The sequence below is a fragment of the Parus major genome, chromosome 9 (assembly GCF_001522545.3).
Source record: "Parus major isolate Abel chromosome 9, Parus_major1.1, whole genome shotgun sequence".
Classification (NCBI taxonomy): Eukaryota; Metazoa; Chordata; class Aves; order Passeriformes; family Paridae; genus Parus; species Parus major.
In genome coordinates this window covers 20781627-20796807 of record NC_031778.1, presented here as the reverse complement: position 1 = coordinate 20796807, position 15181 = coordinate 20781627, and the positions used below count along the sequence as shown (strand labels likewise).

The 15181-nt window shown below is 49.2% G+C and overlaps 1 protein-coding gene across 7 annotated transcripts in view; it reads right to left on the bottom strand.

Moving 5' to 3' along the window:
- The window catches only part of TNIK (TRAF2 and NCK interacting kinase), a 151062-nt gene extending 137054 nt beyond the window's left edge, over positions 1-14008 (bottom strand). For all 7 annotated transcript variants that reach the window (XM_015637582.2, XM_015637581.2, XM_015637586.2 and 4 more), the window contains exon 1: positions 13752-14008. In XM_015637582.2, the coding sequence (XP_015493068.1) occupies positions 13752-13808 (57 nt within the window). In that variant the 5' untranslated portion in view covers positions 13809-14008. The remainder of the gene's footprint in view (positions 1-13751) is intronic.
- Positions 14009-15181: the final 1173 nt, after the last annotated feature.

Below are 15181 nucleotides of genomic sequence, written 5' to 3'. Positions count from 1 at the left end.
AGGGAAACCAACTCAACTATCAGCTTTCCCAGACTGCAAGTGACGTAAAGCCAGGATGGACTTTTTGTTCAGGGTAACATCACATACTGTGCAACTACAATCCCTTTAGCATCCATCCCAAACTCCAGTGCCATATCTCATCACTGCCAGAGACCCAGATTGTTCAGTAATATCCAAACTCATGGTAAGCTGCTGGCAGTACAGTTGCACCTTGGATTCCTGTATCACTTAGTCTAAACCGGAGACACAGAATGTGATCCTCACCCCTGAGCCACTCCAACAGCTCTAACCTGTTGGGTACTATCTCTTCATCTGATTCATCTCCTGAAAATTGACACCTGAAAGTTATTTCCCTTCCCTCATGTCCCAGACATCACACTGTGTTGGCAAGTATACAAGAAAAGCATTTATCTAGAGGAATTTGCTCATCAAGACTTGCAGACACTAAAACCACATGTTATCTAAACTTACGAGAGCGTAGTTTAATGGCTATAACACGGGATGAGAGGCCAAAGGGTCTGACTTCTACTCTGAGCTCTGCCAGGGCTGCATGGCTTATAAATGAATCTATGGAAGATGTCTGACCACTTCTCACCTTCATTTCCCCTGCCATGAGACTCTCCTAGCATTCCTTTCTTCACAGGGGATCTTATCTATCAAGTCCTCATTAGCATGTGAAAAGAGTTACAGATCTCCAGATCCATGTGTACACAAGAAAAAGTCTGTAGGAATGGAGAAGCAGTACTGGCCAGGGAGCCTGGAGACAAATCCTCTTCAGTGTGCTCAGCACACTCCACATCTGTGCTTAGAGAAACATTTGAACCCTGTCCCCCTACAGGGAAGGGAAAAAACAATCATTTCCTTTTTCTTGAGAAAGCTCAAAGAAAAGATTAAATTCTTCATCTCTGCAGTCAAGGAAATCGTTCAGGAGTCTCCCAACAATATCAAGAGACCCTACCACCTCTGGAGAGTCACCTGCAAAACCCCCTCACTGGCAACTCCCACAGAACAGGATAACCCTCCCTGTCCCACCCTTTCTCTGGATGCCACTGAGTGACAGAACTGGACTGATCAGGAGGGAAACTGGAGGTCTACTCCCAGTGCTCTGCAAAATCTGGATGTGGAGGTGGGGAAAATCCAGCCCTGGCCGAGGTGAAACCAGGGCTGCACTGCCAGGGTCTCACAGCACAGCTCCTGCTGGGGGCCAGAAAGAGCTTCTTCCAGTGTTAAACTCCCACTTGGAAAACAACTGAGTTACCAACAAACAAGCTAGTATTTCAGCTCTTTTGGGAAGGAAATAGTTATCCCACTGGACCTGCTCTCATCTTTCCCAGCTGCTTCAGTTAACCTCGAAGGCAGATCACACCAACCACATCAGTGCCAGAAACAGCCAAGCACCAGCTGGAACTACTTCAGTACAGCAAGACCTCTGCCTCTTAGATTGGTCCACAGACCTCCTGCTTTCTCCCAAGTGGCAAAAGACAGTGCAGTGAAGGACAGAAAATATGCCCACTCTGGTATAGCCATGTGGAACAGAAAGGTCTCAGAGGAGCAACTGGCTCAAGAACTTGAAGAAAAAACAAAAAAGGCGCAGCTCTTTTTAAGAGGAAAATGTCCCATTGTTCCATAATTAATGGAAAGCAGAAGAGGTTTTATGGACTCATTGAGAAAGGAGGGCGAGCATTAGAAAGCACTTTTCAGTATTTCATGATCACAAGGTGAGCTGCTTGCATAATACTGACAAAGAACATGAATGCTGATATCAAAAGGCAGTTATGAAACTTGGGCTTTAAATACTGCATAACAATAACTCGGTAATTAAGTCTCATAAGTAATTTCTTTCTTCTTCTTTTTTTTCCCCCCTTAACTCCAAAGTGAATGCTGCAACCTTCAACTGAGGTATGGCTGTCCTTTCTGGCAAGGATGATGGATGTCCTCTGCTCCCACCATCTCACAGCACCAGGGATCCATCCCAGCCCAGAGCCTCACTGTCAGTCACACCCCTCCTTCAGAAGAGGCTTCAAGATCAAGCAAGGGACTTGCTGTGAACAAGCAGGAAACAGCAGGATGAGGATGAGGGAATAAACCCGAATAACTGCATCATACCAGTCAACTGCTAAACCCCCAACAAGCTCTTCAGCCCTCCTCGTGATGTTTTTTGACACAAGCACACACACACTCTTGTGAATTACTCCAGCGTGACCAGGACACAGTCTCCTGAACAAGACACACAATATAGAGCAGCAAAATGTCATGAAAATCAAGGGCAAATGAAGACAGAAGACAGCCCCTCCCCCTAACACCACTTCTATTTTTAGGCAGCCATATTAGCTTGGAGCAGTTTTACTCATTTCTGATAATGAGCAGAGCTTTTGCATCTCCTCTTGAGGACATTTCATCTGTGCAGGCACTTTGCTTTACACCAGCAGCACAGAAGAGGTCATGTCAACAGAGGAAAACAAACCCACAATTCATTGTGAAAGGGCCTTGAGAAACCAACTTCAGCTTTGAACTTCTGCCCTTTCTCACTGGACAACCACACTGCTCCATTTTTGGGGGGTATGGTCCTCCCACCTGCAAGGCATGCCTCCAGTTCCATCACATGATAAACCTTTGCCTATTCAAGAGGCACAGTGAGAGCTCCTGAGAGCTCCCTCAGCAGCAGGAGCGCTACACTAAAGCATGAACTTGATAAAGAACCAGGTGGTCATTATCAAATGAGCAAGACAAAACACACATGTGTTCAAGATCTGGGTTCCACTGCACTGGCAGCTTCTCTTCAGGAAGTAACATCCCTCCACCCCTCAGAGAGAGCAATTCCTAAAGTACTACACACAATTTTCTGCAATGCAACCAACTTGTACATTCAATGTCCTTTGCTTGCCTTAGAGTGCCTTGATAGGAACATCCAAGTATAAAGTTCTCTTCCTTCAGGCTCATTCCTTCTCATCCCCTTCCTCCACAGCCCTTCACCACCACCCTCCTGTCTCCTTGTGCCCACACTGGTGCTGCCCAAGGCAGCAAGATCCTGTATGGACACCAGTCCTGTCTGGACTGCCAACAGGCAAAGTCCAGAGGGCAGGATACACCTTGGAACAGGTGGCAGAAGAGGGATGGTAGAGGTAAGGCAGCTTCTCACCTGGATGTCTGTTTTATCACTCAGGAAAGAAGGCAGGCAAAGCCTCAAACATTTATCTCCATTTTTTCCTTCTGAATTTTCAATAATCTACTTGAAGTCTTCTATTTGCCCTTTGGATTATGATCTCTCAGGATTATGACCTTTTTCCATGCTTCTCTACAATTATGAGATCTAGGGAAAAATACTCCCCTTTCAAGTTAACTTCTGTGTCAGCACTTCACACAATTTTCTGACTACAGACAAAATCATGAGGCTTTTGTCAAACCCCTTCCCAAGTCACTACTTGGCGAGCTCCTGCCCCTGGTCACAAGCACCTTCACACCAGGCTCTCACTTTCTTCTGTGCATTGTGAAATCTCATTTATTAGGGAAAAACATTAGTTCAGTAAGAGGAAGCATTTAATACAGCTAGTAGATGATTAACAAGTGAGTACTCAAGTCAATTCCTAAGAGCTGAGAGTTCCTAAGGCCATAAAAAACTTCTCACACGTCAGAGACAAGGAGTTCATGGGGAAGCTGTGCCTGGCCAAGCCCTCCCTGCATGAGACAACAGGGCCACAGGCTGCAGCCCTTCACCTTTCTCCCCTTGGCTCCTGGGTGCAGGTCTCCAGCCCAGGACTCCTTCCCACAGAGTATTTTATTCCTACCTTCACATTCTCCCATCAGCCAGGACGCCTCCAAGACCTCCCTCCCCGTGCTCTGTAGAAGTTTCATGTCCTATGCACACCTGAGCACCCATTCACCCACCTCCCACCCTCTGTCCCACCAGCAGACACTTGTCCTCAGGCCAGCTGAGCCATCTGGCAGGAAGGAAAGTTATCAAGGTCCCCACCCTCGGGCAACAGCTTGTGAAGGCAGCACTGGGGAGGAGAGCTACACGGTGGTTTGTGGCTCTTTTAAACCAAGGCCAAAGAAGCAGCAGCATTTCTGCTCACAACCTTTGCCTTTCATGGCAGAGTCACCCAGAGCCAACTAAAGGTGCTTCAGTGCTCTTAAATATCAATTACTTATAGGCAATAATATCCTCAACACCCTTCCCCATCCTGGCATTTACAGAGCACAGTGAAGAAGTTACAGGGATTTGGCACTTTCTCCTTAACAGGCCATCATTAACAAGTGACTCATATTATATTGCAGCGTGAGTCATCCTGGCAGAGGTCACAAGCATAAGTGACAACTAGTCTTCAATTATTTCCTTCAAGTTGAATTAAAGGTGTATTGTTATGCTAATTTTACATCTGCTCCATCCTATCTTCCCTTCCACTGTCTCCAGAGCAACCTGGGATTTCAGCTCATGGTCCAAACTACCTTTGGAATAGCTCTTTCACCAGGGTGTTATTACAGGTTGTCACAAAACAGGGAGATGCCAATGGAAAGTTCTGGATGGGCTTTCAGCTATGGCAACTAATAGGTAAAGCAGCTCTCCACCCATCCATCCATCCACCCATCCATCCATCCATCCTCCTCCTGCTGCTCACAAAGACAATGAGCTGCTGTCCCTGCCATCTTCCTGCTCCGTTCACCCTTTACTGTAGGAAATGCTCAGGGACCTGGGGCTTGCCCAGAGCTCAAACACAATCACTTTCAGGCTGTCAAATCGCATACCTGGCTCCAAGAGCAGGGGCAAGGCTCAACAAGCAAAATCACTTCAAACTATGCCCAGCATCATATGAATATTGAAGGAATTATTATATGGCTGGTGTAAAAAGGGACACTTTCAGCCACTCTCCTTTTTCTAGCCAGGCAGCTCCACATTTCAGCCTCTCCTCTTCAGAATGTGTTTGTATCACAGGTCCCCAACCAGGGGAGTGGGTGCAGAGAACATCCCTGCCAGGGCAGGGCACAGTCACTAAAGGACACTTGGCTCAGAGAACAGAGTTTTTGCCCATTGTAAAACACAGCCATTACCAGCCTGGTCACCAGTGGAGCGTTGTGTTTACATTTACAGCAGTCAAACACAGTCCCACTGGCTGCGAGGATGCTTTGGAGAGCATTTGTAAACTGCTCTCACTACTGGAATCCCATTTAGCTATTATAGCCTCTTCAGCCATACTAAACACACCAATCCCCACAGAATAGCAATGGGAAGAGCAGAGTCATCACACTATTTACTGAAGCTAATCAATACATAAAGGCTGAAGATTTATTGCACTGAAGACAGCCTGTCTACATGGCCAGAAAATGCATTTAAAGTCCTTTTCATTTTGTTGCTTCGGTCTCTGGTCCTTCTCCAAAAACATTTGCCTTGCACACCCATCATTCCTTCCTCCCCAAATGGTGACACCTGCAGACACACAAGAGAAGCCCCTTCCCCAAACACCTACTGTGAGTATTCAGTGGGAGCATAAAACACAAACCCCACAAGTTTAAGGGCATTGCACCTTCCTTTCCATCCATGTTTCATGGCTGTTTTGGCATCACCCATCTGAGCAGCCTGGAAAATTCTGGCCTGTTTTGAAGAAGGTCTATGTGCCAGGTACAGGGACACAAGCTGTGCCATTCATAGCCACACCCTATGCCCTATTCCACTCAAGAGGGAACAGTTAGAGCCATGCTTATTTTATTTATATTTGTATACATTATTTTAATACATACAAATAAAAGACCTTTGTAAGTGCCCTGCAAAGCTCACAGCATCTCTGACCTGCTGTGTTTTGGGGGTGACCACCCAAAATGCTGAGATACCACCAGAATTTCACAACAACTGGGGAGGTGCATTGAGCTGCACCATCACAGATCATTCTCTGCTTTCATCTTGGCTCATGTTTTGGGAAGCAGTAGCCTGGTAAGCAGCAGCCATGAGGTTTAGTTGACATTTCTCTGGGCAACCTGTTCCAGTGCCTCATTACCCTCTTAATACAGCTAGGACTGCAGTGAGGTATGGAGGAGATCTGTGCCTTCACTTTTGACAGTTCATCTCAAAATCACACTAAGCTTTTATGCTTTTGTATGAAAGATGTACAGGGAGACTTCCATTGTTGCCTGGACAATCAAACAGCACCCAATTAGTCCTACAAGGATCTGACCCACAAATTATGAAAATAAATGCCTCTGAAGTTTTGATCTCTTATATTTCTATAGTATGCTACAGTGGTTATTAGGCACATTTTATTAGGCTCAAGCTGTGCGAGCTTTTCCTCAGCAAAGGTTCTACCACCTCCAATGCATCCTGAAGTCACCATCCAGTGGATTAAGGGCATGATCCCAGTCACTTCTGTCATGCACTAAACACATGACTCAGCTGGCAGTAGGCTTTTTCCTGCTGAGTTTCAAAATTAGGAGAAAAGGGAATTTTTAAAAGGAAGGGGAAGGGAAGCTGTCAGCCACATAAATTTTTTACTTTTTTTGTTGGCATATAAAGGAATACGCATGTGAGGCAATATCCCTGGCTTTTAAAGAGCACTGCTTTTGTAACAATTTACTGTTCTGAAAGCAACACCTTCTGCACCCAGAAATGCCACTGCTGGAGGGAACAAGCAAAAACTGTAACAAAAGGTTTTGTGCACTCTGAAGCTGAAAACCACACGTGCACTCTGCACTCAGGCAAGCAGAACCACCCACCCTCGCTGCAGCAGGAGCACTCAGAACCAAGAGGATGTTGAACCTGCATTGCTCAGGCTTTGCTCAGAGGAGCAGCTCACTGCTCACAGCTGCACAAACCAGGCAGGGACAGTGCCTGCCTGAGGGTAGGGGCTGTTTTCACCTGAGTGCATCCATAGGAAGGATGGGACTGTGTCACCCACCCAGGTGACACCTCTCTGACTGGCAGTGGATGGTGTTTGCACGAAACCATCAATATCTGACCGGGCTCCTGTGGCACAGCAGAGCTGGCTTCCCACAGCAGAGCAAAGGGAACACCTTCTGCTGGTCAGGGTAACTCAGCTTCTGAGTGTAGGGCAGGGCACGCTGCTGGCTCCCCTTGGATGGCAGCAGGAGCTGGAATCCAGTCTGGCCATTCCAGTGCTGCCTGCCCGATTACCATCATTTATTACCAACACACAACCTTGAACTTCTGGCAAGCACTGCAGCAAATTAGCATGGAAAAGTGACATTCTGGATTAAAGGGAAAGGTTTTCTGATTGGCCATTACAAAATAAAAATCAGGCGTGCCAACTAAAGTTCTTATCAGTGTTTTCCAACTTCAATGGCTTTTCCTCTCCTTTCACTAACAAGCCATTGCAGGAGCTCCCCAGGGCTGGGGGCCAATATTTTGGGCATCCTCATCCCACTGCAGGAAGGGGATGCTCAGCCCCTCGCAGAGCTCATCTAGAAACAACCTTGGAGGAAGAACACAGGGAGAGGGGGAGTATCTGTTTTCCAAGGACCACGTTCCTTAGCCAGCACTCCTTCAGAAATCATAAACTATTTATATGGAAAACAGTAAATCTCACGTACGTAAATTATTTTCCTGAGCCCAGAGGAGACTGACCATCATTTTCAATGTGCAGCCACAGTTCAAAGTGACAAAACAGGACAGGAGAAGGGGGTTGGGGAGGAGGAAATTAAAACTACTGGCTTATCAAGTGAGAAACACAACCTTTTATTCAATGGAGCTACCAATGACTTAAGCTTGTGGGTTTTAATCTGCAACCTGGCTTTAATGGCTGTATCAAAGGTAACAAAGAAGGCATCTGAGCATCAGCAAATGGAAAGCTCATATGATGGAGATTCTACACCTGCAGAGCAGTCAGGGCCAAAAAGGCCACCAGCAGAGCAAAAAGATCAGCCATAGTCCTGGGAGAGCAAATGCAGGTCTGCCTTTCACTCCATGAGGCTCCCAGTCTCTTCTGTAGCTGGCAGCAAGGGAAAACAACATGTGTGCTCCCCTGGCAGCCCAGGGCAAGCAGCTGCCTTCAGGTGGTAGGTCCTGAACCCTCAACACCATCCTCCACACCCCACGGCACAAGAGTTTCTACCAATGCTGTTGGTTTCTCCACACTGTGCACCCTTTTGCCTGCTGGTACTTTTTTACCTGGGGAAGCACGGGAAATCTAGCAGCATTCTACCCCTTTATATATGAGGCATGAAGAAATGAGACAGGGATCAATAGCCCGTCCTTGGCCTGCAGGTCAGAGTCACAGAACTCCCACTGGTGTCTATAATTACCCTTGCAAAGGGTAAGGGTGCAATAGGAGGAGTCAGGCAAGGGTTTGCAGGGAGCAGCTCACAGCCTGAGCCCAGGAGGCGATGGCAGCTTTCACCAGACCCGGCCCCACATGAATGATGATTTCCAAGGACACTTCTTTCACAGCTGGGTGATTCATCCATGGGGATTTACATACAGATCAAATGGAAAGAGTTTCCTCCCTCACCCCATACAGACTGTACCACTACATCTACAAGCCTGGCAGATAAAAACTACCTCCAGGTAGCAGAGTTAAAAACCTCCTCTAACTCCTCCTTGTCACATGGATTAAAAACAGACCCTTTATTTTAAATATGCACACCAATCAAATGCTCTTTGTTGCTTCAAAGCTTGATTCAACAAAGAGCTTGTGCTCAAACTTCAGCTTGCTCAAACACGTATTATGCCATAAATTCACTCCAAATTATTAATTTTTATGGCTGCCCAGCCAGGAACACAAGTGAAAACAGAGAACTCTCCATGCCTTCAAAAACACCATACTCTGCTGTGGAAGAACTGCAAAGATGAGGAAGAGTAACCAGTGCTGAAAAGTAACTAGAGAAGAGCAGCAGCTGGGCTGCACAACTCCAAAATGCAGAGAAAAGAACAGAATCAGCCCCAGAGAAAGATTTGACAGAAGACAGATCCTTTTCCATTGTAACTTCTCATGAGCACACACAGGAACATGCATAGGTGCAATGAGGATATGTTTGTGCCAGTGGCTCAAGGAATGGAGTCTGACACTGCCATCCCTTTGGGATGATTTAAATTAGAGGAAAGGTTTAGACTAGATGTTAGGAATAAATTATTTTCTCACAGAGTAGCAATGCACTGCAACATAAAACCCAGAGAAGCTGTGGATGCCTCATCCCTGGAATTGTTCAAGGCCAGGCTGGACCGGGCTTGGAGCAACCTGGTCTAAGGGAAGGCTGCCCATGGCAAGGGTTTTAGAAGATACGCTTCAAGGTCCCTTCAAACCAAACCATTCCATGATTCTGTGATTCAGAGACCAATATTCTGCTGCAAGTTTTATGGTTTAGAACTCAAAAGGCTCCAAAATAGACAAAGCACATGGATACTGTCATGGTCCATAGTTTATAGGTGCACTGAATGACATTGGAAGAGGACAGATTAAGTCCCTGATGGAATACTCTTGGGAGTGTCTATCCTCAGGAACTGTGAATATATACATTTATTTGTTGAACATCTGCCCCAAATTTTGCACGGTAGCACTATCATATAAAACACAGCAAAATAAGCTTTTCATGTCTTTTTTTTTTTTAATCTCTAGAAGTCACCTCTAGTCAAGTTTGTTCCTCTTTCTGTTTAGGAAGGTGACCTTTACAAAAGCTGCCCAAATTCTGTTGAGCTACAGAGTTTTTTTAAAAAGGTACTAAAATAATGCTGCCAGCATAATGCTCCTGAGTGGTGGCTTGCAGTGCTTATCCCCCATTAGAGCTTCTCCTAAATCTTTAATGATGCTGAAATATGCCAGAAATGGACAAAGTTCTAGAAACAGGACAATGCCAGCATGTTTGAGTTTTGTGGGTTTTTAACATGTCAGCTTTTATCTTCATTGACAGTGATCAACTAATGCAAACAAAGGGCCACTGAAACTTCACTTCTATACAAAGCAAGCTAAAGGAAGAGTAGTGACATTTTTGGGTTTCATCCAATTCTTCCCAGCAACAGCTAATACTCACCGGCTCCTTAAATTCTGTGCTGTCTCCTCTCCAAGCCTGAGCATTAAAGGCCAGGCTTTTCCAAAACAACAAACGATTTTAGAATACAATTTCCAGAGAGTGCACGGTCAGCACTTCACCAAAGTAAATAACAAAAGCTTGGGGTTTGTTAATGAGTTCAAAACAAAAGCAGCATCCAGGTACATGAAGAAAACAATTGTTTCATCCCCAAAAAGGCTCTTTTTAAACTCCCTGCCTTGCAGGAAGCCCTCAGCCAAGCTGTACATCCCAGGTGAGCCTGGTGCCCCATGCCCAGGGCGAGCCCCTGCCCTGAGATAAGGAGCAGCTGTGAGCAGGGGGGATTGCTGACCCCAAGCCAGACCCAACCCAGGGGTTATCAGCTCCCTGGGAAAGGTTTTCTTCCCTGACATCTTTTGTAACCTCCCACACACCTTACAAAGCAACTCAGATGAATCCAGCTGTAGCAGCTACTGCAAAAGAGCCCACTGCCACTGCTGGTACATCAGCCAGAGGCCCAGCCCTGCAGATGGATGCAGCAGAGGAAAAGCTATTGACCTGAATATTTGAGAAGGATCAAGGCCACTGCCTTCAGCAAGAGATGACAGGCTCTTGCATTTGCACAGATAAAAAAAAAGCAGGGGAAAAAACACCAGATCCAGCCCCATCTTTCTGCTCTCTCCTGTTGGGATCAGCTGTGCATTTATCAGCAGAGACCATGGCCCGCTGCATCCCTCCTCATGCTCACTCTCATTTTATTGCAAAAATCTGCTTCTCCAACTTGCTCATCAACAGCCTGTGCAAATCCCCATGTTAATCATTATTCTGCTAATAACACTGCCAGGTCAGCTGGCTATTAAACATGCTGAGTGGACTAGCAAAAATATCTCCTTGCCCATACAAAAGAACATTATAATGTAGTTTATCTTATCCCCTTGTCAGTATAATATGCAGCGCTACCTGTTCGATGGCCTCATTGTTTTAAATTACAGTTTTCTGCAACATTAATGACCCTCATTACCAGCCCCACCACTGGAAGATCTCTGGTTTAAGAATCCTTCCTATCCTGGCACACTCAGCCCTCTGCACCTGCTGGGCACCACGGTGATGAGCATGGTGCCCAGTGACAGATAGAAACATGTCCCAGAGAAGGCAGGAGCCAGCCCCAAGTGCGCTTACTCGACGCACCAGGCCGTGCATTTTAATCAGAATTCAGTGCTTTGTTCCTGGCTCAGCCTCCAGCACATCAAGCAGATGCACTGCTGTGGTGGAGCCCGACTGCATGGCCAAAATAAACTCCACAGCATGGCAAAAACAGGAGCTCCTGCCACCTCCTATGTCACCTTCCAGCCCAGATCTACAAATCCCACCCCATTAGCGGGTGGCAAACTGAATGGAATGATGGTGTGCAGGATTCTGCTTGTGCTCAGCCTTCAACAGCACACTGCCATCCTGCAAATCCACCTCCCTTCCCTGGGACAGCAGGAGGGAAGCCAAAGCAAGGACCAGGCAAACTGGCAGTCAAAAGTCCACCTTTTGCCTGTGGTTCATCAGCCCCAGCCTCCTGGAACATTTCAGTGACTCAAACTTGGAGATAAGCGTCCTGAGCACTTCCTTTCCCCACTGCTGGGAACAAATCAACCCCTCTGCCAGATTTTTGAGTCACTACCTGCTCCCAGCATTTCAGAGTCACCCCTCACCCCTTTAAACACACAAGCAGCTCAAGAGCAACATCTCCTCCACCCAGTCTCATCTACAAACCCACAGCAATGTGACGCTTCTTTTCTAATATATAAAAATTTTGCAAGGCTTGGGGAATTATTCCTCCCTGCCATGTTTTGTGCTCAGGCAGCAAATTTACTATCGATTTCTGATTCAGACCCCATGGAATGATTCACGCTTCGTGCCCTATCTGCTGAATTTACGACCTTTAACAATTATTCTAAGTGCTGGAGGAGCTTAGTTTAGAAGAAGATCTATTCCTCGGCAAATTAAGCTCCTATTCTTGTCTCACTTGCAAACCACCACATCTCTCATCATTTACAGGAAAGTGCCACAGCAGGTCTCTCCCCTGAGAGGGGACAGAGTGGCAGCAGCCCCGTGCTGGCAGAGTGGTCACTGCTGGGCAGAGGAGCAGGGTTTTTGCTGTCCCACACTGCTGTCGGGGTTTCAGGTCCCCTTGTCTCCAGTTACCCTGAAATTCCAGCACTGCTCTGCTCACCGAGCAGGCACTGCGGCCGGGTCTCAGCGGGAGGGAGGGAATATACATTTCCTCCTAAAGCGAAAACAAAACCCTGACTGTATCTGATTGCTGTGCATTGCTATTAAAAAAGCCACAAACAGAAAAAAACAAACAAAAACAACAAAACCTAAGCACTCGTGGATATGGTTTAAAAAAGAAATGGTACCCTAGTTAAATACACTTCCCAACACAGATGTTAAACAAAAAATTAAAATAAGAAAAACAGAGGGCAGGGAAGAAGGAGAGGGCTCCCTCCCCTCCAAATTACACTGTTCTCCTGGATTAACTCCACCAGCTTCAACAACCTTTCTCCCAAATCACCTTCCACCTAAGAGGGGAAACCAGCTCCAGGTCTGTTTTTAAGGCAGATGGTTCCCCTATTCCCATCCCATCTACACTGTGTATTGCTGAGCAATCATTTACACTATTAATCTACCAGAAACTCACCAGAAAGAAAGTAGGGCAAGTGAATAAAGATAGACTTCTCTTTTTTTTTTTTTTTCCTCTTGCACTGAAGCAAATAATATTTCTAAAAATACATTTGTTCAGGTCTTCAGCGGATTCTGTTTGATTTTATTTATTTGTCTATGCAGCGGGTTGCAAAGAGCAGCCTGGCTGCTGCCTCCCGCATAAGTGCTGTTTCTCTCAATGACTCCCCATGCTCGTTCGTAAGAACCAGCTGTTCTTACGGCCAGAAAAACGGAGAAATGGGGAAAAGGAAGAAAGTTACAAGAGAAATGGACCAGGGGGGACATCAGGCCACAGCCCACGCCGAGGCTGACACGTCTGACGTCCCTGACATTTCAAGGGTACATGCTGGGCTTCATTTTCCGGGAGGGTGAGGAGGAGGCAGCGCGCAGGGACACACCGGGAGAGGGATGGAGAGAGGCTGCGGGGCCGGGAAAGCGGGGTCTGGGGCGCAGCCCCGCACCCCGGCGATGCCCGACCCGCGATCCCTGCGTGTCCGCCTGCCCACGCCTGCTGCCCGGGGGGAGATCGGAGCGCGGGGGTGTCCGGCCGGGACCGGCCCCGCGCCCCCCGCTCCCCGCCGCGGGGACCCGCCCGGCCGCGCGCACCCGCGTCCCCAACGCGCTGCGAGGACGCGCACACGGACGCGCACACACCTGCGGGGACACGGCCGTGCCCGCAGCCCCGCACAGCGGGCGCGCACACGCACACACACACACATACACACACACACATACACATACACACACATGTGCGGATGCACACACGCGGAGATACGGGCACACATGTGCGGATGCACACACGTGTGGGTGCGCGCACACGCGGCGGCGGGCACGCACATGCACGCGCACACGGCTATCTACCCGCATTTACATACGTGCAGGCGCACATCTCACACACACACACACACACACCCCGAGCCCCGCGGACCCCCAGCCCCATCTCCCCGCCACCGGCGGATGGATGGATGCACAGGCGGATGGATGGACGAATGGATGGATGGATGGATGGATGGATGGACGGATGGGGGGGTGCCACTCCCGCATGCCTCCCCGCGATCCCCGGCCCTGCGCCTCACCCGCAGCGCCGAGAGGTCTATCTCGTCCAGGCTCCGCGCCGGGGAGTCGCTCGCCATATTTCCGCCGCCGGCCAGGCGGCCCCGCCGCCACCGAGCGGGCAGTGGCGGCCGCCGCGGCGCTGGCGCTATTTAACGCCTCTCCTCATGCGGGGCGCGGGGAAGGAGAAGCCACCGCCGCCGCCACTGCCCTTCCGCCCGTAGCGCGGCTGCCTAGGGGCGGCCAGGCAGGCAGGGCTCGCCGCGGGCTGCGCCGGGATGGCGGCGGCGNGCCGGGACAGACGCGGTGTCCCCCGCCGGGACAGACGCGGTGTCCCCTGCCGGGACAGGTGCGGTGTCCCCCGCCGGGACAGACGCGGTGTCCCCCGCCGGGACAGGTGCGCTGCGGAGCGCCCCGGGCAGGTCCCCGCGTGTCGCCGGGGTGGGCGGGGGCTGCGCCGGGAGCCGCGGTGGCGACCGAGGGCACGGGGACAGCCTCCGGTGGCAGCGGCACCCGCGGGGGCACCGGGCGTCGGGACACTCGGGGGTGCACGCCCAGTGGCGCACAAACCGGCTCCTTCGGCACGCAGATGCCCCCGGCAAAGAGTGGGCGGAAAGGTCGGGGCGTCCAGGCCGGACGTGGGCGAAAGGCACAGGGGGTCCAGGCCGCCTGGGTTCCCCCACCACAGCACCCCGGCGGTGGTGCCCGTCAGGTCCGGTGGGAAAAGCTGCCCGGTTTCAGGTGCTAAACCCAAATTCTGCCGGGCAGGAGGGTGGGAAGCGCCAAAGGCAGAGGAGCAGCCGTCCGACTGCTTTGTGTTCTTCGGGATGCTCAGTGAGATTTGGCCCTTCTGCAGGTGGATCCAGATGTCACACCTGGGTTTGCTGACCTGCTGTCGACCTGTTTGCTCGGCACTCGGGAGCCATCCCAGCCCCACCAACTCCCATGCTGATCCTGAGTAGGAATAAGAGATCGATGCTGTGTTTGGAATTGGCCGAACCGCCTCCCAAGCCAGCAATAGCTAGGTAGAGTCAGATTTTAGTTTTCCTTATTTCCCTTTTTCGGATGTGGTTCCTGCCAAACCAGGTGCCGTATATAAATATATACGTATAAAAAATCTGTTGCCTTTGAGAGAGCCGTATGGAAGCTGTACTTACAACATCAACTTGTGTCAGGAGCTTACAATATGCAGATCTGGGAAGCGGAAACCCTACACATGAGTCAACTGGCAGGCGGATGGGATTTTCTTGCACTTTCTGATTGGAGATGTACTCCAAAAAGTAATAATAAATGTTATTAACAACAGTCGTGCAGTTTTGGGGAGGCTGCGTGCTGCTGCTGGTGCAGGAGGTGCAGCCTCACCAGGCAGGACTGCAGGACACAGATGGACAAAGGCCAGCAGGAGCTGCTGAAACCTCCCCAGAAACAGCAGGATTGGTGCTGCCACTGCCTC